Source organism: Musca autumnalis, unplaced genomic scaffold (assembly GCF_047663935.1).
Source record: "Musca autumnalis isolate F117 unplaced genomic scaffold, ASM4766393v1 scaffold_1, whole genome shotgun sequence".
NCBI lineage: Eukaryota > Metazoa > Arthropoda > Insecta > Diptera > Muscidae > Musca > Musca autumnalis.
In genome coordinates this window covers 25,633,015-25,660,053 of record NW_027411644.1, presented here as the reverse complement: position 1 = coordinate 25,660,053, position 27,039 = coordinate 25,633,015, and the positions used below count along the sequence as shown (strand labels likewise).

At 36.1% G+C, this 27,039-nt stretch overlaps 2 protein-coding genes across 2 annotated transcripts; one reads left to right on the top strand and one right to left on the bottom strand.

The window, feature by feature from the left end:
- Positions 1 to 736: 736 nt before the first annotated feature.
- On the top strand, positions 737 to 23,892 carry Jhbp4 (Juvenile hormone binding protein 4). The gene is made up of 4 exons (XM_073970808.1): positions 737 to 980; positions 22,877 to 23,117; positions 23,178 to 23,364; positions 23,616 to 23,892. Exons 1-4 carry the CDS (start codon positions 863 to 865, stop codon positions 23,856 to 23,858), a joined length of 789 nt encoding a protein of 262 aa, XP_073826909.1. The 5' UTR covers positions 737 to 862; the 3' UTR covers positions 23,859 to 23,892.
- LOC141390404 (uncharacterized) lies at positions 15,325 to 16,027 on the bottom strand. The gene has a single exon (XM_073963315.1). It carries the CDS (start codon positions 15,870 to 15,872, stop codon positions 15,417 to 15,419), a length of 456 nt encoding a protein of 151 aa, XP_073819416.1. The 5' UTR covers positions 15,873 to 16,027; the 3' UTR covers positions 15,325 to 15,416.
- Positions 23,893 to 27,039: the final 3,147 nt, after the last annotated feature.

Genomic DNA, 27,039 nt, shown 5'->3' with positions numbered 1-27,039 from the left:
CTGCTGTTAACTACCGGCTGATTGTGGCTGCATTTCCACATACCAAACAACCGGCCAGCTACGAAACAACCATACCTCTGTTACATCGATGAGGACAGGTTCATTGGACATGGAGTTGTGTGGAATTTTTGCTTTGGTTGGTTTCCTAGGGAGAGAGTGGGGGAGACGTTTGGAGAGAGTGGCAAATAAGCTGGTGACAAGCTTCCGTTGTTACATCAGTTGAGAAAACAAAGTAAACAAAACAATTTCACAGTGCCTTGGGTAAGGCATCAACGAACTCCGATGGAGCGATTCAGCAGTTATGGAGCTAATAAGTGGGGGATAATTACGGCAACTGTTTCGAAATAAAGAAATAGACATGCAACAATTTTCCCCACGAAAATCTCTTAATGTTTTAATAATTTTTGTTTACAAATTCCGAATTCTCTTGGCTACTACTCAAACATCATTTGGAACGGGAGTTACAACTGTTGTTGCATAAATATGTTTTGACAAAATAGGTTTACACCCAAAGAAACTCAAGACAACAACAACAACTCATTCAAATCTTTAAATTGAAACAATAAAAACCCCATAATACCTGGCTTATCTGGCTCTTGCAAGTCCCACTTCTTTGGCTACTTGTTTGCTTTGGTTTTGAAGTAGTTTCTCTTGTTTTTGTTTCTTTTCTTTGGTTACCTTTGTTGTTATGAATTTTTACAATCCCAACATTAGTTACGTTGAAACCGTTAAAGGCAATGGTCGCATTTCGCGCATAATTTGCAAACATCATTTAAGGAAGTCGGGATAATAAAAATTAAAAATTTTAAAACATAACCTAAAAACTAATTACAAAAGTCGTAGATAACCTCAAACCCCGAAAATGTTGTGGAATTTTAAATTATTACCAAAATTATATATCCTGTGTGTCCTGTATTCCGCAAATGTTATGGCATTTACCCGCGAAATAATCAACGATAAACCGCAGCTACAAGAACGACGTAAGGATAAGTGACAAACAAAATCATTTAATGGAAGTGAAAAAAAAATTTAAAACGTCTCTAAATGAAACTAAAGACCACGATATACCTTGGGTAAAGGATTAAAATAATTACAACATTAAATAAGCAAAGAATGCCTTCACTTGGCGGAACTCTTACTCTTACTATTGGGCGCCAACTTTTATGAGAAAAGTGACTGAGGTCGTATCTTTCTTCTTTCTAAGGTTCGAATGTGACTTAACTTGGTCATAATTCATTATTCCCGGATCCAATGTTGCTAGTCGATGATTTAGCCACCTGTTAGCTTCCAGTGTCAGCTCAAATACTCCGGAGACACAGGAATGGCTCGGCTCATTTAAAAAATAAAATGCTAGTTCTACCGCCTTTCCTAGATAATTTGTTCTCATATCGGGTATTCAACCACAGGTATCAATGTTGTACCGAAACTTCTTTTCTGCTACCAAAAAATCAGAAGTGACTTGACTACTGTCGTCATAAAATAAACTTGAATATTTTTAGACTTTTGTTGGAGGGGTACACGAAGAGTAGACCGATATAGGTCTTCAAAAAAGGGTCTTCTATATTCTTCTATTTGCAGATGACCTCATAAATGGTTCTTGTATTTATAGAAGACCTCTTAAATTGGTATTGTAATTATAGAAGACCTTATAAGTGGGTCTTCTATTTATAGCAGACCTCATAAGTCGGTATTCTCTTTTTCGAATAAGCGAGACTTATATTTATAAAAGTCCTCAAAAGGAGATTTTCTGCCTATATAAGACCTCTTAACTTATGAGTGAGTCTTCTTTTTATAGAAGGGCTAGCCGGCACGGTCCACGTTGCTGACCCTTGAAACAGTTTTATGTTACCTTTTCTTAAGTAAATTATATTTTTCTTGCGTCGCAGAATAGTCGGGAACTGCAAGTGACTATAAATAAAACATCTTCAGAAATGTTGGTGTCTATATGAAATTTTGGCGGTATGTTAACTGATGACTTGAGGCATGCATTTATTTTATCTGCTGGAAAAGTATAACTGACAGTGTTTGTCTGAAATCTAAACATTGCTCTTAAATCCGTTAAGAATCGTTCTAAAGCTCCTTGGGAATTTTTATGTGCCATTGTACATTCGTTCCAGATGATAACTTCTATTCATGTGTGCAATTCAATCAAAAGAATGTCCAGTGGCAACTTAAGGGTCGACTGTGTCGTCCTTGAACCTTCTTATAATGTACTAGCAAATGCCCGCTACTTCGTAAGCGGAAAAGGAATAATATACAAATAAACAATATTTGATATGGAAAACACTGAAAATTTTTATGTACTAATACCTATTTGAATTTATATTTAATTTCTTTCAAGTACTGCTCGTATACGTTTTGTTCGAATTTCAATAAAAGACCTCTACACTTCAACAGCGGCCTACATTTTAAATTACAGTCCTTGTTTTATTAGAACGGTATGGGTATATTGAAAATTTTATCCACATTTTCCAACCGATTTTTGGAATTTGTGATATCAAAATGTAGAAAACCATTATTCTGAAGATGGTACTCTATATAACACTTAATTTTTGAGACATTATTCAGTACAATTTTTAAAATCCAGGACCTTAGCTCAAATGTTACAGTTTTAGCTCTACTTTTTCACCCAATGTCAATGGTATTACATGTAGAAACCTTTCATACATTTAAAGGCGGATTTAAATAAACATTCTGATCCAATCTCAACAGTTATCATCATTTATCGATTCACCCAGTACCGGTGTTTCAATATTTAGTATTATTTAATAATTCTAGTACACTTACTGTACGACCACCTCTAACAATGAATCTGACAAATCAATAATATATCAGAATTTCTCTTCTATACCAAATTTATTGCAATTTTGTAATTTTGGACGCACTAATGATATAATTCCATCTTCATTGCTACACCCAACGTCAAATTTAATAGCATTTAGAACATTTCGTATTTCTCAATAAATCATCCAGCCCTCAGCCTAATTTTAGAATTTGTATGTATTTCAAAAAATCCGTATCTAAACACCAACACAATCCCTCATTGGAAATTATACCTATATCCCATCATGCAACACCAAATTTAGTACTTTTAGTATGTATAAGTTTCAAAAATTACTTCTTTATACAAAACTATATCCAAACCGCGATTTAGTATTTTTCGTATACATTAGTACGAATTTCCAAAACTTCCTCTCTATCTCCACTCTAAACGTCAACTGCTATACTAATACCGAATTTCACAATTTCAGCTCTACTCCTTTACACAATAACAATTTGGACCAAATTCTGTGCCATTTCCCAGCAAAATGTTCGATGCCAAAGATGTCATTCAATCATGGGTGAAAGTGATGAAGATGACATTTTTTAGCATCTTCATCGATGAAATTTATATGAGCGTGGACCTCAAAAGATGCTATTCATTTTTGGATCCAAAGCATGTCATTTACACCAATGCTTTGACATGTCATTTTCACCGATGCTTTGGCATGTCAGTTCCACCAATGCTTTGGCATGTCATTTTCACCTTTTCTTTGCAATGACATTATCATTACGACAAGAGTTTTAACAACGTTGGTTGTGATTTCGAGTCTCCGACAACATCAAGGCTCTTGTAAGTAATTAATCTTATATATTTAGAAAAATGTTTATAAATTAAAACACAAAATTCATCTCTATTGGATCGATGGAATGGGTCCAAATGCTGGTGAAAAGATCGGATCTTTCACGACTTCCTTTGCATGGGTTCTAATGCTGATGAAAAGATCGGATCTTTCACGACTTCCTTTGCATTTGTTCAAATGCTAATGAAAAGATCCAATCTTTCACGACTTCGTTTGAACCAATGCAAAAGATGCCATGAAATCACGTCATCGCATGGAACCCCTTCCCTCAAATTTTGGTGAGTTAGTAATTTTCGTACACTTATTGTACGTATATCCCCACATCCATATCTCAACCTTACACCCCAACAGCGGCTATAATACCAAATTTCCGAATTCCACTTCTATTCATAATACCATTAATACTTTTCGTATGAAAGTACGAATTTCAATAACTATCTCCAACAGTAATTGCGAATTTTAGGATACCACCTCTATCCGTCCACCGAAATCTAAATTTTACCAAATTTAGTACCATTTATTAATTTTCGTATCCATAAGTACGAATTTCCAAAGCTACCTCAATGCTACACTCCATAAGTAATCTTAATTATAAATTTCAGGATTCCAGCTCTATCTGTACACCCAAATCAAAAATGTACCGAACTTAGTACCATTTAGTACTTTCCGTACCCATAAGTACGAATTTCCGAATCTACCTCAATCCTATACTCCATATGTAATCATAATTCCAAATTTCAGGATTCCAGCTCTATCCGTCCACCTACATTTAAATTGTACCATATTTAGTACCATTTAATACTTTCCGTACCCATAAGTACGAATTTCCAAGACTAAGCCAATCCTACAGTCCAACAGTAATCTTAATTCCAAATGTCAGAATCCCAGCTCTATTCGTTCCCCCAAATCCAAATTGTACCAAATTTAGTACTTTTTGTATCCGTAAGTACGAATTTCAAAAAACTTCCTCAATCCTACACTCCAACAGTAACCTCAATTCGAAAGTTCAGGATTCCATCTCTATTCGTTCACCCAAATATAAATTGTACCAAATTTAGTACATTTAGTACTTTCCGTACCCATAAGTATGAATTTCCAAAACTACATCAATCCTACACTCCATCAGTAAACTTAAATCGAAATTTCAGGATTCCAACTCTATCCGTTCAACTAAATTTAAATTGTACCAAATTTAGTACCATTTAGTACTTTCCGTACCCATAAGTATACATTTCCAAGACTAACTCAATCCTACACTCCATAAGTAATTAAATTCCAAATTTCAGGATTCCAGCTCTATCCGTTCACCTAAATCCAAATTGTACAAAATTTAGTACCGTTTACTACTTTTCGTACCAATAAGTAAGAATTTCCAAAACTACCTCAATCCTTTACTCCATCAGTAATCTTAATTCCAAATTTCAGGTTTCCATGTCTATCTAAATCCAAATTGTACCAAATTTTGTACCATTTAGTACTTTTCGTACACATAAGTATGAATTTCCAAAAGTACACCCATATCTCAATCGTACGCTTCAACGGTAATCTAAATTCCAAATTTCAGGTTTTCAGCTCTATCCGTTCACCCAAATCCAAAATTGTACCAAATTTAGTACCATTTAGTATTATTCGTACACATAAGTACGAACTTCCAAAATAATTTCCTTATATCAACACCACTTAACAACTTTGATTTCCATACCAAATATGAACATTGTAGCTATATCCGCTCAAATTATACAATTGGTACCAAATTTAGTAACTTTTCGTACACTTATAAGTCGAATTTCCAAAAACCCTTTGGTACATCTTTCTAAATCTCCATCAGTTACCCTCATTCAGAATTTCAGAATTCTAGCTCTTCCCGTTTGCCTTATACAAAGGGTACCATATTTAGTACCTTTTAGTACTTTTCGTACCCTTCTAGGTCGAATTTCCTAAAACCCAGCCTTATCTCACCCCTACACACCGACAGCAACCCACAGTCCAAATTTCAGCTTTCTAGCTTCAGCGGTTTCGTCGTGGCGATGATATACATGTCACTCACTCACTCACTCAGTCATCACTAAGCTCTTTCATATATATAGATACCTGATGAAGCTTTCCAATAAGACCAAAGCTTCGTTATGCATAACATCTGGAAGTTCAATTTAGTTGTAACATATTTCAGAAATTGGGAGTGGTCGTTGGGGAAACGGACACGTTCGTAAGTTTATATAGCCTATTTCCACCAGGGGCCCTCCCTGTACATCTGAAAATGACATGGAAATCGGTGCAAAAGTTTTGGAGATATAATGTATTTAAAAATGGGTGTGCTAAAAGGTTTTTAAAATAATGGGAAGGTACCCCATCCCCTCCGAAATTCAAAAAAATATATGGCCTATTTTCACCACGGGTGTTCATGATGGCCCATCGCTGTACATTCTCTGGAATTTTAAAGAAAATCAGCTCAGAAATTTCAGAGATATAACATATTTAAAAAAAAATGGTCATGGTGGGGTCTTTAAGCCCTAAATAAGTACCTAGGGTCGGAGATTCAACCACCGTTGTCTCGCAAATTTATTTTCTAAGTCATACGTTAGTAAGTTTTGCAAAGACAGAGTTTTAATAAAATAGGGCAAATTATTGGAATTTAAAAATTAATAATTTTTAACATTTGATTGAATATTTTGAAAAACATGAATGAAAATTCGTACCACTTTCAATTAGAATGTTTCCAAATACTTGCACTAAATGGATAATTTCTCGCAGAAATTTTTGGGGTCACTGGAAAATCATTGAAAAAGGAGATGGTGTTTGAATCTTTTGTTTTGGAAATCAGAAAAACCCCTGTTTATTAGGGCTGCAGTTTTTTCAAACTTAACAAAATACAACACATATTAACGAATGTTGTCCTGCCTCCATAAGCGGTGTGGTGGTGAACACTAAGTTCGGCACGTCGTTCAGGTTACATATCATTGATATGAAGAAATCGTTATGGGAAATAGTTTTTTTTTTCTGGAAGATATATCTTGTTGCTCAAATAATATATGTATATCCCTAATATATAATGAAAATAGAAATAAGAAGTAAAAAAGTGTCAGTCGGCTTTGCCGACAGATATATACCCTCAGCCAATGTGAAGTGAATTTTGCGGCCATTTTTGGACATTTGAACTTGCCGACAAAAATGTGGATTAGGAATAAACTGAACTAAGACACAAATGTTTAACTTTTGTGGGGGAGGTACCCTTAGGGAGGACCGATATGGGCTATTTTAGAAGTTGGACCAAGTCGGTTGAACTGTTAGAGAGTTATCGTGCTCTCCGACCGCCACATATGGTGACATAGGGTTTATTTACATCTTCATCATCGGGCTGTTTTCCAAGAAATATGGACTTGCCCCTGAAAAAAATGTTACCGTCGTAAGGGGGTAGCGAATGCAAATTGCTTCAACAAAAATCAAAGTGATTCGAGAGCAGGTCTTAAAATGAACTTATCCGAAATTTTGTTTGAGAGGTACTAGAAGGAGTAGACAAATATTGTCCGTATTCGACCCTGATCTATATCTAGTAGATATGTTAGGATGTGCAAAGTAAGGATTACATCGGTCACTCCCTTCAAGAGTTATCGTGCGCACAATTTTTCCGAACATTTTTGGGAAGTACCTGAAGGAGTGGACCGATATGGCTTACCTTCGAATTTAATGTACCTTACCTTCGAATCTGAATCTGGCGAAGACTAAATACCAAATATTAGCTACATTGGTTGTTTAATGTGGCTAAAACCTTGAAAATATCGAAAATCGGGCGACACCGTTCTATTGGAGCTATATCAAAACGTGGACCTATGTACATAATTTTATCACAAAAGTTTTTTGGTCCATTGGGAACCCTCAATGCAAAATTTCGGCGTATTTGGGCGTGAAACATATGTAAAATCTTGAAAATTCCGAAAATCGGGAGATACCGTTATATAGGGTCTATATCAAAACGTGGACCTATGTCCATAATTTTTTTGGTATAAATACTTATAGTTCACTAATAATGTCGACAGCAAAAAATTGGGAAAGTCGGTCCACGTTTTGGGATAGTCCCCATGCAACGGTACTTCTTAATGTTTCGGTATTTTGAATATTTTAGCTAAACTTATCAACCAAATTGGTTGAATTTTGAGATGCGGGGTTTTCACTATACAAAACACTTTCCCGATAAAAATTATGGACATAGGTCCACGTTTCGATATATAGACCCCATATAACGGTAACTCCCGATTTTCGAAATTTTGAAGATTTTACATATGTTTCACGCCCAAATACGCCGAAATTTTGCATTGAGGGTTCCCAATGGACCAAAAAATTTTTCTGATAAAAAATATGTACATAGGTCCACGTTTTGATATAGCTCCAATAGAACGGTATCGCCAGATTTTTGGTATTTTCAAGGTTTTAGCCACATTAAACAACCAGTTTAGCTGATATTTGGTATTTAGTCTTCGCCAGATTCATTTCGAAGGTAAGGTAGATTAAATTCGAAGGTAAGCCATATCTGTCCACTCCTTCAGGTACCTCCCCTACAAAGGTTCAAAAATGTTCGGAAAAATTGTGCGCACGATAACTCTTGAAGGGAGTGACCGATGTAATCCTTACTTTGCACATCCTAATAATATACAATATTTGTCTACTCCTTCTAGTACCTCTCACACAAAATTTCGGATAAGTTCACTTTAAGACCTGCTCTCGAATCACTTTGATTTTTGTTAAACCGATTTGCATTCGCTACCTCCATTACGACGGTAACATTTTTTTCAGGGGCAAGTCCATATTTCTTGGTATAACAGCCCGATGATGAAGATGTAAACAAACCCTCGCCATATGTGGCGGTCGGAGAGCACGATAACTCTCTAACAGTTCAACCGACTTGGTCCAACTTCTAAAATAGCCCATATCGGTCCTCCCTAAGGGTACCTCCCCCACAAAAGTTCAACATTTGTGTCTTAGTTCAGTTTATTCCTAATCCACATTTTTGTCGGCAAGTTCAAATGTCCAAAAATGGCCGCAAAATTCACTTCACATTGGCTGAGGGTATATATCTGTCGGCAAAGCCGACTGACACTTTTTGACTTGTTATTTCTATTTTCATTATATATTAGGGATATACATATATCGTCTGCTCCGTCGGAAAAGGTCGTAAGTCCACTTTTTTTGGAAATCGCGTTTTTGTTACAGGATGATAGTACAAGTCAAAACACGTCGTATGATACAAAGAAAATGGTAGTATGTCGCGTTTTTGTACATGTTTTGCCCTTGTCGGAAAAGGTCGTAAGTCCACAAAACGTACAAATTTGAGTACGAAAAGGTCGTAAGTCCACAGGAAAATGTATACTTTAGAAGAATGCTACAGCTAATGTAGTTCAGATATAATGTTTAACGTCATCCATGGTTGGGGTACAATGTAAAGAACTAGCCTACACCTTTGGATGATAATCGGATGATATTTGGCGGAGCCTGTGGACCAACCTTTTGAACAAAAATGTGATAATTTCTATATTGCAACGAAAATTTACATTTGAAATCTGTTTTCCTCCACCGAACCGAACTGATTATGAAATATCGACTTCTGGCCTTTTCATTGATACAAATTGGGATGCTGTATGTGTTTAAATACCTCATACATTAAAAAAAAAATTAAAAAAACAAGATTTTTGCTGTTTTACTGTCGTATATATTACTTAACTTTATTAACTGGTAATTTGTGGTTTCTCTAGGGACATTTATTCACATAACGAGATTAGTTTGTATTCTGAATTGAATAAAGTAATACCTTCTAACGGACGGGTAAGTGCAATGTTTATATTTTTAAATGATTCTAAAATAATAATTGATTGAAATGTTATTAAACCAGGAAGACATCATGCTTTTTGCTAACAAAGAGCAGTATAAATTTGGAATGGAATTAGACCAAACCCGTTCGTTGGTATTGATATGGTTACGAAGTTTTTCGGCAAATCACACACACGCGACCCGAACGCAAAGTAAGAGAGCAAATGTTTTGATTTTTTTACTTCAAGGCCATGAAAGGCTTTAGCATTACGATTTTTGTGGAAAGTAAGTGCATATTTTCTATCTTCTGAAAGTCATTTAGGGCTCGTTGACTAATTGCAAGAAAATTAAGGGTGGCTTAGCCGTAATTTTTCAGGAGATTCCTCTACCTTCCCTCCCAGTCCTTGGTTTGGCTGGCTTATGTGCTTCACGAAATCGATTGTTTCTGTATTTTCGTAACTTTTGCACATTATTTCAACTATATTCGACTAATTATTCAAAAATAAGCAAAAATTCCCTTTATTTCTGCCGTTTTTATAATAAAATACAAACAGTTTTCTCTTTTCTAGGATAGCGTTTTTCCTTAGCCCTAAATTTTGATAATTTGCTATGAAATCTGATATTTTTGCACACAGGAACAAAGATTCTATTCGCAATTATTGAAATTTATACTAATATTGCAGAAAAAGTTCGATATTGACCGGTTTTTGTCAAAATATATAACAAAGGTTACAAAAACCGAATATTTTTGACGCATAGAAAACAGGGTTAACAACTTCTTCTTTGTTATTCTCGCTTATAGGGTTGCCACGGATCCATGTTACCTACATTTTTTAATTGCCACAGGACCAACATTTTTTTAAGTATTTGGTTTTTTGAATATTCGGCTTCTAAAATACTGAGGTGTTATTATTGGTGAAATTTAAAACCGAATATTTTTGACACTCACTGTACAAAGTCGGGTAACAATTTTAGGTTTGGTCCATTTCACACCTTTCGATCATAACCAACATCTAATGGGGTCACTTCCGGTCGGAACCCGACCTCTCCACAAAATTTCGTGACGATCGGTCCAAAATTGAGGTCTGGATTTTTATTACAATTGTTAATGGATGGCTAGCTAGATCGCTTTATCTCGTCAAGATATGAAAAAATGACCAGGGGAGGCGTCTACGACGAATACTTCGCGATGTTACACGAATATTGGACAAAACAAGCCTTTATTACCCTTTCCACATTGTTTTGTAAAGTATAAATATTTTATTTTAAAAACGTCCGTAAATTGTAGGAAAAGGTCGTAAGTCCCTACAAAAATACAAAACTGTACAAGGAAATGGTCGTAAGTCCAAAGACATCCAATTATCTCGCAAACGCGACGGAATTTTATCAAACAAAGTACAGGTATTGAAGCGGAATAAATAAACGAAAAATACTGCATTTACCATCATAATAAAATCTTTAATACAGAAAGCACTGGAATGTTTTTTCTTCCTCCTGAAAAATTTATTGAGAGGGACTTACGACCTTTTCCGACGGAGCAGACGATATATATTTTTTGAGGAACAAAATATATCATGCAGAAAAAACTATTTCCCATAAAGATTTCTTCATATCAATGATATGTAACCTGAACGACCTGCCGAACACTAAAACACTGTTCATGGAGGTAGGACAAGATACATTAATACTTACTTAGTTGGCCCATTACAGAACATTTGTTCCATAGACCGAACTAAGAAAAGATCTCCATTCCTCTCTGTTTTTCGCTTGACTTTTTGGAATACCGCGCCTTTCCATTTCTTCATCCACTTGTATGCTCCATCGAAGCTTAGGCCTGCCGATTCTGCGTGCACCGCCATGTGGCATGTATTCATACGCCTTCTTAGCGGGTTTATCATCGCTCATTCTCATGATATGGCCTAGCCAACGCAATCGTTGCATCTCGATACGTTTAACTATATTCATGTCTTTGTATAGCTTATATAGCTCGTGGTTCATACGACGTCGATATTCACCGTCAACGCAAATCGGCCCGTAGATCTTTCGAAGAATTTTCCTCTCAAACACACCAAGCACTGCCGTGTCTGCTTGCGCAAGTACCCAGGCTTCGGAGCCATACATCAGCACGGGTAGTATCAGTGCTTTGTAAAGCGTTATTTTTGTTTGACGAGATGTGGCTTTGTTTTTGAACTCCTTACTTAAACCAAAGTAACATCTGTTGGCCAATACAATTCTTCTTTTTATTTCATAACTGATGTCGTTTGTTGTGTTTACGAAGGTGCCGAGGTAGACGAAGTCTTTTACTACCTCAATATTATAGGAACCAACTTCCACAATCGGTCCGAGCTCAATGGACGCATTGCGCGTCGACACCATCAACTTGGTCTTCTCACCGTTTACCGCCAGACCCACTTTAGCAGATTCTCCTTCGACCTTTATAAAGGTATCAGTTACTTCTTTTACTGATCGGCCTATGATGTCTATATCATCAGCATAAGCAAGTAACATGTGGCTATTGGTGTAAATTGTGTCATTTCTTTTGACATTTGCATCTCGTATTACCTTTTCCAGCAAAATGTTGGATAGGTCACACGAAAGGCTGTCTCCTTGTCTGAAACCTCTTTTGGTACAAAATTCTTCGGAGAGGTTATTTCCAATTTTAACTGAGGACCTAGTATGAGTTCAAGTCATCTTACAAAGCCGGATGAGCTTTGCGGGGATACCAAATTCAGACATTGCATGGAATACCTTTGATCGGAGGGGACTGTCGAAGGCTGCTTTATAATCGACAAAAAGGTGGTAGGTGTCGATCTGCATCTCTTGGGTCTTCTCCAGGATTTGCCGCAGGGTAAATATCTGGTCAATGGTGGACTTGCCAGGTCTAAAGCCGCATTGGTATGGTCCAATTATCTCGTTGACCATAGGCTTTAGTCGTTCGCACAATATCCCTGACACAATCTTGTAGGCAATAGGGAGTAGACTTATTCCCCTATAGTTAGAGCATACAGTCTTATCTCCCTTCTTGTGGACGGGGCACAGGATACTCAGGTTCCAATCGTCGGGTACTCGTTCTTCCTGCCAGATGGTGCTAACTAGCTGATGAATACACCTTATCAGCGTGTCGCCTCCGGTTTTGAACAGCTCGGCTGGTAAGCCATCGGCCCCTGCTGCCTTATTATTCTTCAGCCGATTTATTGCTGTCTTTACCTCATCTTGGCTGGCTGGGCGGTATACATTCAATACCATCTTCTGGGATTGGGACTGTGGTATCTTCGTCGTCTTCGCTGCTATTGGATACCAGCAGATTGGAGAAATTTCCCTTCCATATCCTGAGCACGCTATCTGTATCTGTTACCAGATTACCCTGCTAGTCTCTGCAGGAGGATGTGCCTGTACCAAAGCCATCTGTTTGACGTTTCACTCTTTGGTAGAATTTTCGGACTTCATTCTGGCTCCTGTACATCTCGATTTTTTCACACTCCCGCTTTTCCATTTCTCTCTTTTTCTTGCGGAAAAGACGTTTCTCTTCTCTCCTTTTCTCCCGATATCTCTCTTGTGCGCTACGCGTTGCTACTAATTGTAAAGTAGCTATATATGCCGCATTTTTCTCTTCGATAGCAGCACGACATATATCATACCATGAATTCCTTTGTGGAGGTCTCTGGTATCCAAGTACTGATTTTGCGGCTGTTTGCATGGAGTGGGCAATATTTTGCCATTGTGTTGTTATGTTATCGGGACAAGGAGTGCTCGCGTTAAGCAATTGGGCTAGTTGAGTGGAATATGCTATCTGTTGTGTTTGCAGCCTATCGATGTCCAACTTCCGCGTTGTGTCAGTTCGTGCTTTATTTGCAACGTTTAGACGGGTACGTACCTTTGCTGCAACAAGGTAGTGGTCCAAATCAATGTTTGCGCCTCGGAACGATCGTACATCCAACACGCTCGATGAATGTCGTCCATCTATCACAACATGATCAATTTGATTACTTGTTCTTTGATCTGGAGACAGCCAGGTGCCCTTATGAATATCGAGATGATTAAATCTGGTACTGCTAACTACCATGTTTCTTGCAGCTGCAAAGTCTATCAGCCTCAAACCATTGTCAGATGTTTCACTGTGGAGACTGAATTTCCCGACTGTTGTGCCAAAGATATTCTCCTTTCCAATTTTGGCATTAAAATCGCCTAGAATGATTTTAATGCCATGGGCAGGGCAACGGTCATATGTTTCTTCTAAGCGCTCGTAAAATATATCTTTGGTCTGTTCGTCCTTTTCTTCAGTGGGAGCATGAGCGCAAATAAAGCTGATGTTGAAGAATTTAGCTTTTATTCGAATTGCAGCAAGTCTTTCATTCACTGGGATGAAGCTGGATACCAAACTCATGCTTTACGTCATGGCAGCTTTAATGCAGTGCGTCACCTTTAGGTGCTGTTGTGACGCCTTTCCCAATCCATCGTATTTCCTGTATGGCAGTAATGTCGGCCTTGTACTTTTCAAGTACGTCTGCCAATGCGAAGACTGCAACTTCTCTATAAAGAGTGCGAACATTCCGGGTGCAGATTCGCAGATCATGGTCCTTAAAACGTTTGCGGGGTTTGTCAACTTTAGAGGGGTTTGTTTTTCTTTTCTTTCGTTTTTCCATAGTAGGCTGTTTTTTCTAGGGGAGGGTTACTAACCCGACGCCCAAACCCAAGTTTTTAACGTTCTTATGGGTGAACGCGCGGCACATGTTAATTCACTACCTTTAACGGGTGTTAAAGGTAGTTCCCCAGGTGACACCACGGGGAGGTCAGTGTCCATTTGAGATGAAAGAGGGACCAAGATAAATCCTGGACTTTGCCATGCTAAAACCGGTCAGGGCCGTTTTTTAAATTCCAATAATTTATTGACATTTCCTTGTTTTGTTTACATATACCCATGACACTAACATTACAAACAAAAACAAATTTCTATGTGGTTGTTGAGTTGTATTTGTTGTAGTATTTACTTTACCTTGTTTGTTCCACCATGCAAATAAGGCCTCATAAGAAGTTATGCAAATTTTACACTCTTAGCTGATTTTCAATTTCGCTTTTTTTATTACAAAATTATTAAAATACATACATACATTCGTATAATTATTACATCTACAAACACATGAGATTTCCATAGATTTCTGTTTTGAAATTATTTTAAAAATCGATTTTTCTTTTTATTTTGTGCTCGAATATTTTTTTCCTTTTCCATTTTCCGCATCCTTTGCTCCTTGGCCAACTGTCTCTCTTGGCGTTTCAATTCTCTGGCTTCGCGTAAATTTAAAGGCATTTCGGCACATTTAAAACCAAGTGGTGCGGCTTTCTGCAGGCCTATGAATCTTTCACCTACACCATAATAGAGAGGCAAACAGGCTTGTGAACGTATTCGCGACACAGACCAATCCTTAATGTGCAGATTTTTCTGTGTCACCTTTTCCATACGACTTCCAGCGATATCACGCCAATAGGCAATTGTGTGTTTGCCCTCTAGTGGTGTCTCACGTTTCCATAATTTTTGTGGTGTACGGCAGTACAAATTCCAGGGATTAAATTCCCAATAGATGGAAATATTGGCATTGGGATAGAAACGCATTAGGAGCAGGTTCTCTAGGGTCTTTAGAGTTTGTAAAGGGAAATACTAGAATTTTGATAAAGAGAAATTACGGAACACACTAAATTTTCTTTATTCTTTTTTTCGGAAAGTTTTCTTGATAACTGAAAGCAAAATGAGAGGTACACTGAAAGAAATTTTTATTTTTATTTTCAAAAAGACAAGGAGTGGATTTTTAAGCAAATTTTTTTCAAGGAGTAGCAGACGAATTCTCAAAGAATTTTTTATGGACCATCATTGACCCTAAAAGAGGAATTGTCCAAAGAAACCATACCCTTTATAATTATACCAAATTTTATTAACATAAATGCAACATACAACAAAAACAACAACCAAAATTTTTAAAAATTTCTATTCGATCTTCCGTATCATTTTTTGCGACCTTTCTTCTTACTGTTGCTGTCTCCATTCGCCTCTGCCCCATCTGCCTTTTCCTGTTGCTTCAGTAGTTTCGCTTCCATTTTAGCCAATTTAGCCTCGTAGGCAAGCAGTGCTTGTGCTTCCCTTAAATTTATGGGTCTTGGTGAACATTTAAAGCCCAGCGGAGGTGCACGTTCCAAGCGTATAAAACGACCACCAACTCCATAATATAAAGGCAAACAGGCCTCGTAACGTATCCTTGATTTTGGCCATTGACTTGACAAGAATAAATGTTTTCTTAGTATCCGAGCCATTGCAGCTCCCTCTAGATCCCTATAGACATACATGGCGCGAGGTGGTGGTATTTTGCGTTTCCATGATTTTTTCGGGGTACGACAATAAAGGCTCCATGATGGTAGGTGGTCGTAGAAGAAATTGATATCGGTGGTTGGATAAAAACGCATTGCTTTCAAAGAGTGATTGCTGGATAAAGTTTTAAGAACAATTTTGTTTATTTTTCGCGATTTTGAATGTTTTTTGGTTTGATTTGTCACAACTTTTCAATTTTTCTTTTGAATTTGGAAGTTGTCAAGTTTGTTTCCTTCGACATGAAGAAAGGTGTTGCCATGAGGGTGAAAGAAAAAAAATATTCCTTAAAAATCCACGCTTAATGACCTGAGGGTGAAAGAAAAAATATTCCTTAAAAATCCACGCTTAATGACCTGAGGGTGAAAGAAAAAATATTCCTTAAAAATCCACGCTTAATGACCTGAGGGTGAAAGAAAAAATATTCCTTAAAAATCCACGCTTAATGACCTGAGGGTGAAAGAAAAAAATATTCCTTAAAAATCCACGCTTAATGACCTGAGGGTGAAAGAAAAAATATTCCTTAAAAATCCACGCTTAATGACCTGAGGGTGAAAGAAAAAAATATTCCTTAAAAATCCACGCTTAATGACCTGAGGGTGAAAGAAAAAATATTCCTTAAAAATCCACGCTTAATGACTTGAGGGTGAAAGAAAAAAATATTCCTTAAAAATCCACGCTTAATGACCTGAGGGTGAAAGAAAAAATATTCCTTAAAAATCCACGCTTAATGACCTGAGGGTGAAAGAAAAAATATTCCTTAAAAATCCACGCTTATTTGGACTGAGGTTGGATGAAAAAATATTCCTTAAAAATCCACGCTTATTTGGACTGAGGTTGGATGAAAAAATATTCCTTAAAAATCCACGCTTATTTGGACTGAGGTTGGATGAAAAAATATTCCTTAAAAAGCCACGCTTATTTGGACTGAGGTTGGATGAAAAAATATTCCTTAAAAATCCACGCTTATTTGGACTGAGGTTGGATGAAAAAATATTCCTTAAAAATCCACGCTTATTTGGACTGAGGTTGGATGAAAAAATATTCCTTAAAAATCCACGCTTATTTGGACTGAGGTTGGATGAAAAAATATTCCTTAAAAATCCACGCTTATTTGGACTGAGGTTGGATGAAAAAATGTTCCTTAAAAATCCACGCTTATTTGGACTGAGGTTGGATGAAAAAATGTTCCTTAAAAATCCACGCTTATTTGGACTGAGGTTGGATGAAAAAATATTCCTTAAAAATCCACGCTTATTTGGACTGAGGTTGGATGAAAAAATATTCCTTAAAAATCCACGCTTATTTGGACTGAGGTTGGATGAAAAAATATTCCTTAAAAATCCACGCTTATTTGGACTGAGGTTGGATGAAAAAATATTCCTTAAAAATCCACGCTTATTTGGACTGAGGTTGGATGAAAAAATATTCCTTAAAAATCCACGCTTATTTGGACTGAGGTTGGATGAAAAAATATTCCTTAAAAATCCACGCTTATTTGGACTGAGGTTGGATGAAAAAATATTCCTTAAAAATCCACGCTTATTTGGACTGAGGTTGGATGAAAAAATATTCCTTAAAAATCCACGCTTATTTGGACTGAGGTTGGATGAAAAAATATTCCTTAAAAATCCACGCTTATTTGGACTGAGGTTGGATGAAAAAATATTCCTTAAAAATCCACGCTTATTTGGACTGAGGTTGGATGAAAAAATATTCCTTAAAAATCCACGCTTATTTGGACTGAGGTTGGATGAAAAAATATTCCTTAAAAATCCACGCTTATTTGGACTGAGGTTGGATGAAAAAATATTCCTTAAAAATCCACGCTTATTTGGACTGAGGTTGGATGAAAAAATATTCCTTAAAAATCCACGCTTATTTGGACTGAGGTTGGATGAAAAAATATTCCTTAAAAATCCACGCTTATTTGGACTGAGGTTGGATGAAAAAATATTCCTTAAAAATCCACGCTTATTTGGACTGAGGTTGGATGAAAAAATATTCCTTAAAAATCCACGCTTATTTGGACTGAGGTTGGATGAAAAAATATTCCTTAAAAATCCACGCTTATTTGGACTGAGGTTGGATGAAAAAATATTCCTTAAAAATCCACGCTTATTTGGACTGAGGTTGGATGAAAAAATATTCCTTAAAAATCCACGCTTATTTGGACTGAGGTTGGATGAAAAAATATTCCTTAAAAATCCACGCTTATTTGGACTGAGGTTGGATGAAAAAATATTCCTTAAAAATCCACGCTTAATGACCTGAGGGCGAAAGAAAAAATATTCCTTAAAAATCCACGCTTAATGACCTGAGGGTGAAAGAAAAAATATTCCTTAAAAATCCGCGCTTAATGACCTGAGGGTGAAAGAAAAAATATTCCTTAAAAATCGACGCTTAATGACCTGAGGGTGAAAGAAAAAATATTCCTTAAAAATCCACGCTTAATGACCTGAGGGTGAAAAAAAAAAATATTCCTTAAAAATCCACGCTTAATGACCTGAGGGTGAAAGAAAAAATATTCCTTAAAAAACACGCTTAATGACCTGAGGGTGAAAGAAAGAAATATTCCTTAAAAATCCACGCTTATTTGGACTGAGGTTGGATGAAAAAATATTCCTTAAAAATCCACGCTTATTTGGACTGAGGTTGGATGAAAAAATATTCCTTAAAAATCCACGCTTATTTGGACTGAGGTTGGATGAAAAAATATTCCTTAAAAATCCACGCTTATTTGGACTGAGGTTGGATGAAAAAATATTCCTTAAAAATCCACGCTTATTTGGACTGAGGTTGGATGAAAAAATATTCCTTAAAAATCCACGCTTATTTGGACTGAGGTTGGATGAAAAAATATTCCTTAAAAATCCACGCTTATTTGGACTGAGGTTGGATGAAAAAATATTCCTTAAAAATCCACGCTTATTTGGACTGAGGTTGGATGAAAAAATATTCCTTAAAAATCCACGCTTATTTGGACTGAGGTTGGATGAAAAAATATTCCTTAAAAATCCACGCTTATTTGGACTGAGTTTTGATGAAAAAATATTCCTTAAAAATCCACGCTTATTTGGACTGAGGTTGGATGAAAAAATATTCCTTAAAAATCCACGCTTATTTGGACTGAGGTTGGATGAAAAAATAGTCCTTAAAAATCCACGCTTATTTGGACTGAGGTTGGATGAAAAAATATTCCTTAAAAATCCACGCTTATTTGGACTGAGGTTGGATGAAAAAATATTCCTTAAAAATCCACGCTTATTTGGACTGAGGTTGGATGAAAAAATATTCCTTAAAAATCCACGCTTATTTGGACTGAGGTTGGATGAAAAAATATTCCTTAAAAATCCACGCTTATTTGGACTGAGGTTGGATGAAAAAATATTCCTTAAAAATCCACGCTTATTTGGACTGAGGTTGGATGAAAAAATATTCCTTAAAAATCCACGCTTATTTGGACTGAGGTTGGATGAAAAAATATTCCTTAAAAATCCACGCTTATTTGGACTGAGGTTGGATGAAAAAATATTCCTTAAAAATCCACGCTTATTTGGACTGAGGTTGGATGAAAAAATATTCCTTAAAAATCCACGCTTATTTGGACTGAGGTTGGATAAAAAAATATTTCTTAAAAATCCACGCTTATTTGGACTGAGGTTGGATGAAAAAATATTCCTTAAAAATCCACGCTTATTTGTACTGAGGTTGGATGAAAAAATATTCCTTAAAAATCCACGCTTATTTGTACTGAGGTTGGATGAAAAAATATTCCTTAAAAATCCACGCTTATTTGTACTGAGGTTGGATGAAAAAATATTCCTTAAAAATCCACGCTTATTTGTACTGAGGTTGGATGAAAAAATATTCCTTAAAAATCCACGCTTATTTGGACTGAGGTTGGATGAAAAAATATTCCTTAAAAATCCACGCTTATTTGTACTGAGGTTGGATGAAAAAATATTCCTTAAAAATCCACGCTTATTTGTACTGAGGTTGGATGAAAAAATATTCCTTAAAAATCCACGCTTATTTGGACTGAGGTTGGATAAAAAAATATTTCTTAAAAATCCACGCTTATTTGGACTGAGGTTGGATGAAAAAATATTCCTTAAAAATCCACGCTTATTTGTACTGAGGTTGGATGAAAAAATATTCCTTAAAAATCCACGCTTATTTGTACTGAGGTTGGATGAAAAAATATTCCTTAAAAATCCACGCTTATTTGTACTGAGGTTGGATGAAAAAATATTCCTTAAAAATCCACGCTTATTTGTACTGAGGTTGGATGAAAAAATATTCCTTAAAAATCCACGCTTATTTGTACTGAGGTTGGATGAAAAAATATTCCTTAAAAATCCACGCTTATTTGTACTGAGGTTGGATGAAAAAATATTCCTTAAAAATCCACGCTTATTTGTACTGAGGTTGGATGAAAAAATATTCCTTAAAAATCCACGCTTATTTGTACTGAGGTTGGATGAAAAAATATTCCTTAAAAATCCACGCTTATTTGTACTGAGGTTGGATGAAAAAATATTCCTTAAAAATCCACGCTTATTTGTACTGAGGTTGGATGAAAAAATATTCCTTAAAAATCCACGCTTATTTGTACTGAGGTTGGATGAAAAAATATTCCTTAAAAATCCACGCTTATTTGGACTGAGGTTGGATGAAAAAATATTCCTTAAAAATCCACGCTTATTTGGACTGAGGTTGGATGAAAAAATATTCCTTAAAAATCCACGCTTATTTGGACTGAGGTTGGATGAAAAAATATTCCTTAAAAATCCACGCTTATTTGGACTGAGGTTGGATGAAAAAATATTCCTTAAAAATCCACGCTTATTTGGACTGAGGTTGGATGAAAAAATATTCCTTAAAAATCCACGCTTATTTGGACTGAGGTTGGATGAAAAAATATTCCTTAAAAATCCACGCTTATTTGGACTGAGGTTGGATGAAAAAATATTCCTTAAAAATCCACGCTTATTTGGACTGAGGTTGGATGAAAAAATATTCCTTAAAAATCCACGCTTATTTGGACTGAGGTTGGATGAAAAAATATTCCTTAAAAATCCACGCTTATTTGGACTGAGGTTGGATGAAAAAATATTCCTTAAAAATCCACGCTTATTTGGACTGAGGTTGGATGAAAAAATATTCCTTAAAAATCCACGCTTATTTGGACTGAGGTTGGATGAAAAAATATTCCTTAAAAATCCACGCTTATTTGGACTGAGGTTGGATGAAAAAATAGTCCTTAAAAATCCACGCTTATTTGGACTGAGGTTGGATGAAAAAATATTCCTTAAAAATCCACGCTTATTTGGACTGAGGTTGGATGAAAAAATATTCCTTAAAAATCCACGCTTATTTGGACTGAGGTTGGATGAAAAAATATTCCTTAAAAATCCACGCTTATTTGGACTGAGGTTGGATGAAAAAATATTCCTTAAAAATCCACGCTTATTTGGACTGAGGTTGGATGAAAAAATATTCCTTAAAAATCCACGCTTATTTGGACTGAGGTTGGATGAAAAAATATTCCTTAAAAATCCACGCTTATTTGGACTGAGGTTGGATGAAAAAATATTCCTTAAAAATCCACGCTTATTTGTACTGAGGTTGGATGAAAAAATATTCCTTAAAAATCCACGCTTATTTGTACTGAGGTTGGATGAAAAAATATTCCTTAAAAATCCACGCTTATTTGTACTGAGGTTGGATGAAAAAATATTCCTTAAAAATCCACGCTTATTTGTACTGAGGTTTGATGAAAAAATATTCCTTAAAAATCCACGCTTATTTGTACTGAGGTTGGATGAAAAAATATTCCTTAAAAATCCACGCTTATTTGTACTGAGGTTTGATGAAAAAATATTCCTTAAAAATCCACGCTTATTTGGACTGAGGTTGGATGAAAAAATATTCCTTAAAAATCCACGCTTATTTGGACTGAGGTTGGATAAAAAAATATTTCTTAAAAATCCACGCTTATTTGTACTGAGGTTGGATGAAAAAATATTCCTTAAAAATCCACGCTTATTTGTACTGAGGTTGGATGAAAAAATATTCCTTAAAAATCCACGCTTATTTGTACTGAGGTTGGATGAAAAAATATTCCTTAAAAATCCACGCTTATTTGTACTGAGGTTGGATGAAAAAATATTCCTTAAAAATCCACGCTTATTTGTACTGAGGTTGGATGAAAAAATATTCCTTAAAAATCCACGCTTATTTGTACTGAGGTTGGATGAAAAAATATTCCTTAAAAATCCACGCTTATTTGTACTGAGGTTGGATGAAAAAATATTCCTTAAAAATCCACGCTTATTTGTACTGAGGTTGGATGAAAAAATATTCCTTAAAAATCCACGCTTATTTGTACTGAGGTTGGATGAAAAAATATTCCTTAAAAATCCACGCTTATTTGGACTGAGGTTGGATGAAAAAATATTCCTTAAAAATCCACGCTTATTTGGACTGAGGTTGGATGAAAAAATATTCCTTAAAAATCCACGCTTATTTGGACTGAGGTTGGATGAAAAAATATTCCTTAAAAATCCACGCTTATTTGGACTGAGGTTGGATGAAAAAATATTCCTTAAAAATCCACGCTTATTTGGACTGAGGTTGGATGAAAAAATATTCCTTAAAAATCCACGCTTATTTGGACTGAGGTTGGATGAAAAAATATTCCTTAAAAATCCACGCTTATTTGGACTGAGGTTGGATGAAAAAATATTCCTTAAAAATCCACGCTTATTTGGACTGAGGTTGGATGAAAAAATATTCCTTAAAAATCCACGCTTATTTGGACTGAGGTTGGATGAAAAAATATTCCTTAAAAATCCACGCTTATTTGGACTGAGGTTGGATGAAAAAATATTCCTTAAAAATCCACGCTTATTTGGACTGAGGTTGGATGAAAAAAAATATTCCTTAAAAATCCACGCTTATTTGGACTGAGGTTGGATGAAAAAATATTCCTTAAAAATCCACGCTTATTTGGACTGAGGATGAATGAAAAAAATATTGTATAAAAAATCCCTATTTATACTTTTTTGTAAAATTCTCAAACATTTATTTTTTCCAGCTGCCTGGTTACGAACGTGCCCCCGCCAAAATCCCAATGAAGACAAATGTTTTCGCAAACTATTCGAAGGCTGCTTTCCGGCCTTGGCAACAGGTATACCAGATATTGGAGTCAATGGTTTTGAACCGCTGCACATTGATCAGGTTTCTGTACAGAAGGGTAGCGGTAATTTAATATTGGCCGGTGGTTTTCAAAATCTTGTGATACGAGGACCCTCAAATGCCACCGTCAAGAGAGCGGTGTAAGTAGAAAATATTTTCTATGAAATGTAATTATCTGAAAATTCCTCCCGCTGTTTTAGATTGGATTTGGAAAAGAAAATCTTAAATTTTGAATTGGAAATTCCGCTGCTACGCATACGTGCCAAATACAACTTAAATGGTCATATTTTGGTATTACCTTTGGTCGGTAGTGGTGATGTCCGTTTGGCATTGAAGGATGTGAAGACAGCCGTTTTTACCAAAATAAGTCTGCGCAATGAACCTGAGGTAAGTATGGGAAAAGATGGTAACACTTCGGTTAGGGCCATCTCATAATGGAAACTCCGAAGCCAGACGCTGAAATATTTCTGGAGAAATAGTTATTTTTTTGGATAAGAAGAGGACATGTTCTCTCCAACTCCAGAAATGAAACATTTCTCACGAAATATTATACACCTGTCTCCGTAACGAGATGGGATACTTTGCCTGTTTGGATTTTATTCCATCCACTTAACAAATGTTCTCTTCCATCATTTTAGGAAGTCATTCACATCGATGACATGAAGGTAACCTTTAATGTGGGCTCCATGCGCATCCACCTACACAATCTCTTCAATGGCAATGAAATATTAGCAGCATCCATCAACTCCTTCCTAAATCAGAATGGCAATGATGTCATTGCCGAATTGAGGCCAGATTTGGAAAAAGGTTTAGCCGATATCTTCCATGGTCTGTGGAATAATGTCTTTTCAAAAATGCCACTGAAATTGTGGTTAGTTTGATTTAGTTCTTGTTTTTGTATTTAATTATTATATTTATTATTTTTATTGTATAGTTTTAGAAAAAAAAATATATAGACGATTTTGAATAAGTGTTTTTCTTTAAGGATCTTTAAAATTATTTAAATTTTTTTTCCACAAAACGTGGATTTAAAAAAACAAATATTTTTCCACAAACGTGGATTTAAACAAGTAAAAAGTCGTTAAGTTCGGCCGGGCCTAACTTTTTATACCCTCCACCATAAAATAATCTTAATTAAAATGGAATAATTAGGGTCCTTTTACAATTTTAGGTGGAACAAATTTTCGATAATGGATAGAATCCTACTGCCTCCCACTATTGCTTAAATTACACTGTGAACACAAATGTTGGGGCAGAGATAATACCTTTTGGAGATGAAAGCCCTTGGTGTGTGTATATTAAAAACCCCAAAGGACAGATGCGCCGTGAGTCGAACTTCCGCGTTATGGCGTGATGAAGTTTTTGCAAGAGACCCTGTAAGCCATCATGAATTAGCATTATATCTTTGTTTGTTGTTTTTGTAGAGCACTTAAGCAACAGTGAACAAAGATATAACGCTAATCCCTGATGGCCCACAGGGTCTCTAAAAAAAATGTCATCACGCCATAACGCGGAAGTTCAACTCACGGCGGATCTGTCCTTCGGGGTTCATAATATACTCACCAAGGCCTTTCTTCCGCAAGAGGAATTTTCCGTGCCCCAGACTTTCACCTCCATATTGTTGCACAGTGTTATCTAATCTAATCTAAAAAAAATGTGTTCAGCAAGGTGAAAGGTACCCATACGGGGCTATATCAAAGAGTCAACCTATCTTTAAATTTTTTGGCGGAAAAGTTTTATAGCTGCAGGGAACTTCAAGAGTAAAATTGAGGGTAGTTTCATCAAAACAATGTAGACCCTCAAAAATGGACCCATGTTGACGAATTTTAGTGAAGAAATTTCGTGACCACTGAAAATTCCCGAAATAGGGAATTGACGGTGTTTCGTTGGAGATATTTTATGACCACTGAGAACTTCAAATGTCAAATAACAGCTATTTCGGTTAAAAACTGTAACTAAAATGCTCAAAATACCGAAAATTGGGAGGTACGGTTATAAGGGGGCTATACCAAAACATGGACCTATGTTGACGATGTTTGGTGGAGATGTTGCATGACCACTGAGAACCTTAAATGGCAAATTACAGCTAGTTCGGTTAAAAATTGTAGCTAAAATTCTCAAAATACCGAACATCGGGAGATACCGTTATATGGGGGCTATACCAAAACATGGACCTATGTGGACGATGTTCTTTTTGAGATGTTTTATGACCACTGAGAACTTTAAATGTCAAATTACAGCTAGTTCGGTTAAAAATTGTAGCTAAAATTCTCAAAATACGGATCATTACAGCTAGTTCGGTTAAAAATTGCAGCTAAAATTCTCAAAATACCGAACGTCGGGAGATACCGTTATATGGGGGCTATACCAAAACATGGACCTATGTTGACGATGTTCTTTTTGAGATGTTTCATGACGACTGAGAACCTAAAATGTCAAATTACAGCTAGTTCGGTTAAAAATTGTAACTACAATGCTCAAAATACCGAAAATCGGGAGGTACCGTTATATGGGGGCTATACCAAAACATGGACCTATGTTGACGATATTTTGTGGAGATATTTCATGATCACTAAGCACCTCAAATGGAAAATTACAGCTAGCTCGGTTACAAATTGTGGCTAAAATTCTCAAAATACCGAAAATCGGGAGGTACCGTTATATGGGGGCTATACCAAAACATGGGCCTATGTTGACGATGTTTGGTGGAGATATTTCATGACCACTGAGAACCTCAAATGGCAAATGACAGCTAGTTCGGTTAAAAATTGCAGCTAAAATTCTGAAAATACCGAAAATCGGGAGATACCGTTATATGGGAGCTATACCAAAACATGGACCTATACCCATATCCTTTGGGATATAAGTTTGTTGATCACTAGGAACCCTAAGTGCCAAATTATAGCTAATTCGGTCTGCAAATGTGGCGAAGAACGTCAAAATACCTCAAATCCGGAGGTACCGTTATATGGATGGATAATCAGATATAATGTTTTATGGTTTAATCCCCATTGTTTAAATTCTAATAGAATAGGAGTAAGTACGACTCGATCGAATGCCTTTTCAATGTCGGCTGAAATGACAACAGAATGTTTTCTCATGGACAGGTTTTTTCGGAGTACTTCTTCGAGTTGATGCCCTATACTATGGATTCCATGTCCAGGTAGGAAAGCATGTTGCAAGTTAGAGAACTTATGTTTTGTGTGTTTAAAGAAACGACGTGCAAGGATTTTCTCAAGAATTTTGGAGAGTATAGACAATAGAGATATTGGTCTATAACTCTCTATTTGAGACATATTTTTCCGGGTTTTGGTATTTGAGATAGGATGGCTGTTTTCCATGCATGTGGAAAATTCCCTGAAGAAATGATAAGGTTGTAAAGATTACAAAGACGCTTTCTTACGGCAAAAGGGGCGTTTCTTACCATCGGATAGGAAAGTTTATTCCATGATGGAGTACTGCCTTTTAATGTTTTAAGGGTCTGATCGAGTTCTATGACATTTATTGTTTCCGTTATTTGAGGGAAAGTGTTGGTTTCTGAAAGAGTTGATATGTCAAAATTATACTTTGAGGTAATTACATTTGGGCTAAATGCATCATCAGAGCACAAAGAACTCCAAAAGGAGCCGAACTCCGATGCTATTTCTCTTGAGTTTGTTAAAACTCTTCCCGATGCTGTAATCGAAGGAAAATTTGATAATTTGGAAGTTCTCAAATTACCAATTCGATTCCAGAGGATCCTAGCATCTAAGAAGGGATTCAATGAGTTAAGGAAATTTGCCCATACTTCTCTCTTAGCTAATTTACATGCTCTTTTCACCATTGCACATTTTCTTCTATAAATACAACCAATCTCTTGAGTACGACGTCTTTTAAATTTTGTCCATGCTTTGTTTCTTTCGTAAATTAATCTAGCAATGGATCTGTTGAACCATATAGGAACATTTTTCTTAGAAGGTTTTTTGGTTATTGGAATGGACTCGTTTGCTGCTTTACGGAAAAGTCGGCCAGTTTGAGCGGCTTCTCTGTTAACTTCCTGGGATTCTGGAAAGGATGAGTTGA

Coding starts and splice junctions, on each gene's coding strand:
- Jhbp4 (XM_073970808.1), top strand. CDS start 863: ATGTTGTGGAATTTTAAATTATTACCAAAATTATATATCCTGTGTGTC. Junction 981..22,876: donor ACCGCAGCTACAAGAACGAC/GTAAGGATAAGT, acceptor TATTTTTTCCAG/CTGCCTGGTTACGAACGTGC. Junction 23,365..23,615: donor GTCTGCGCAATGAACCTGAG/GTAAGTATGGGA, acceptor CCATCATTTTAG/GAAGTCATTCACATCGATGA.
- LOC141390404 (XM_073963315.1), bottom strand. CDS start 15,872: ATGCGTTTTTATCCAACCACCGATATCAATTTCTTCTACGACCACCTA.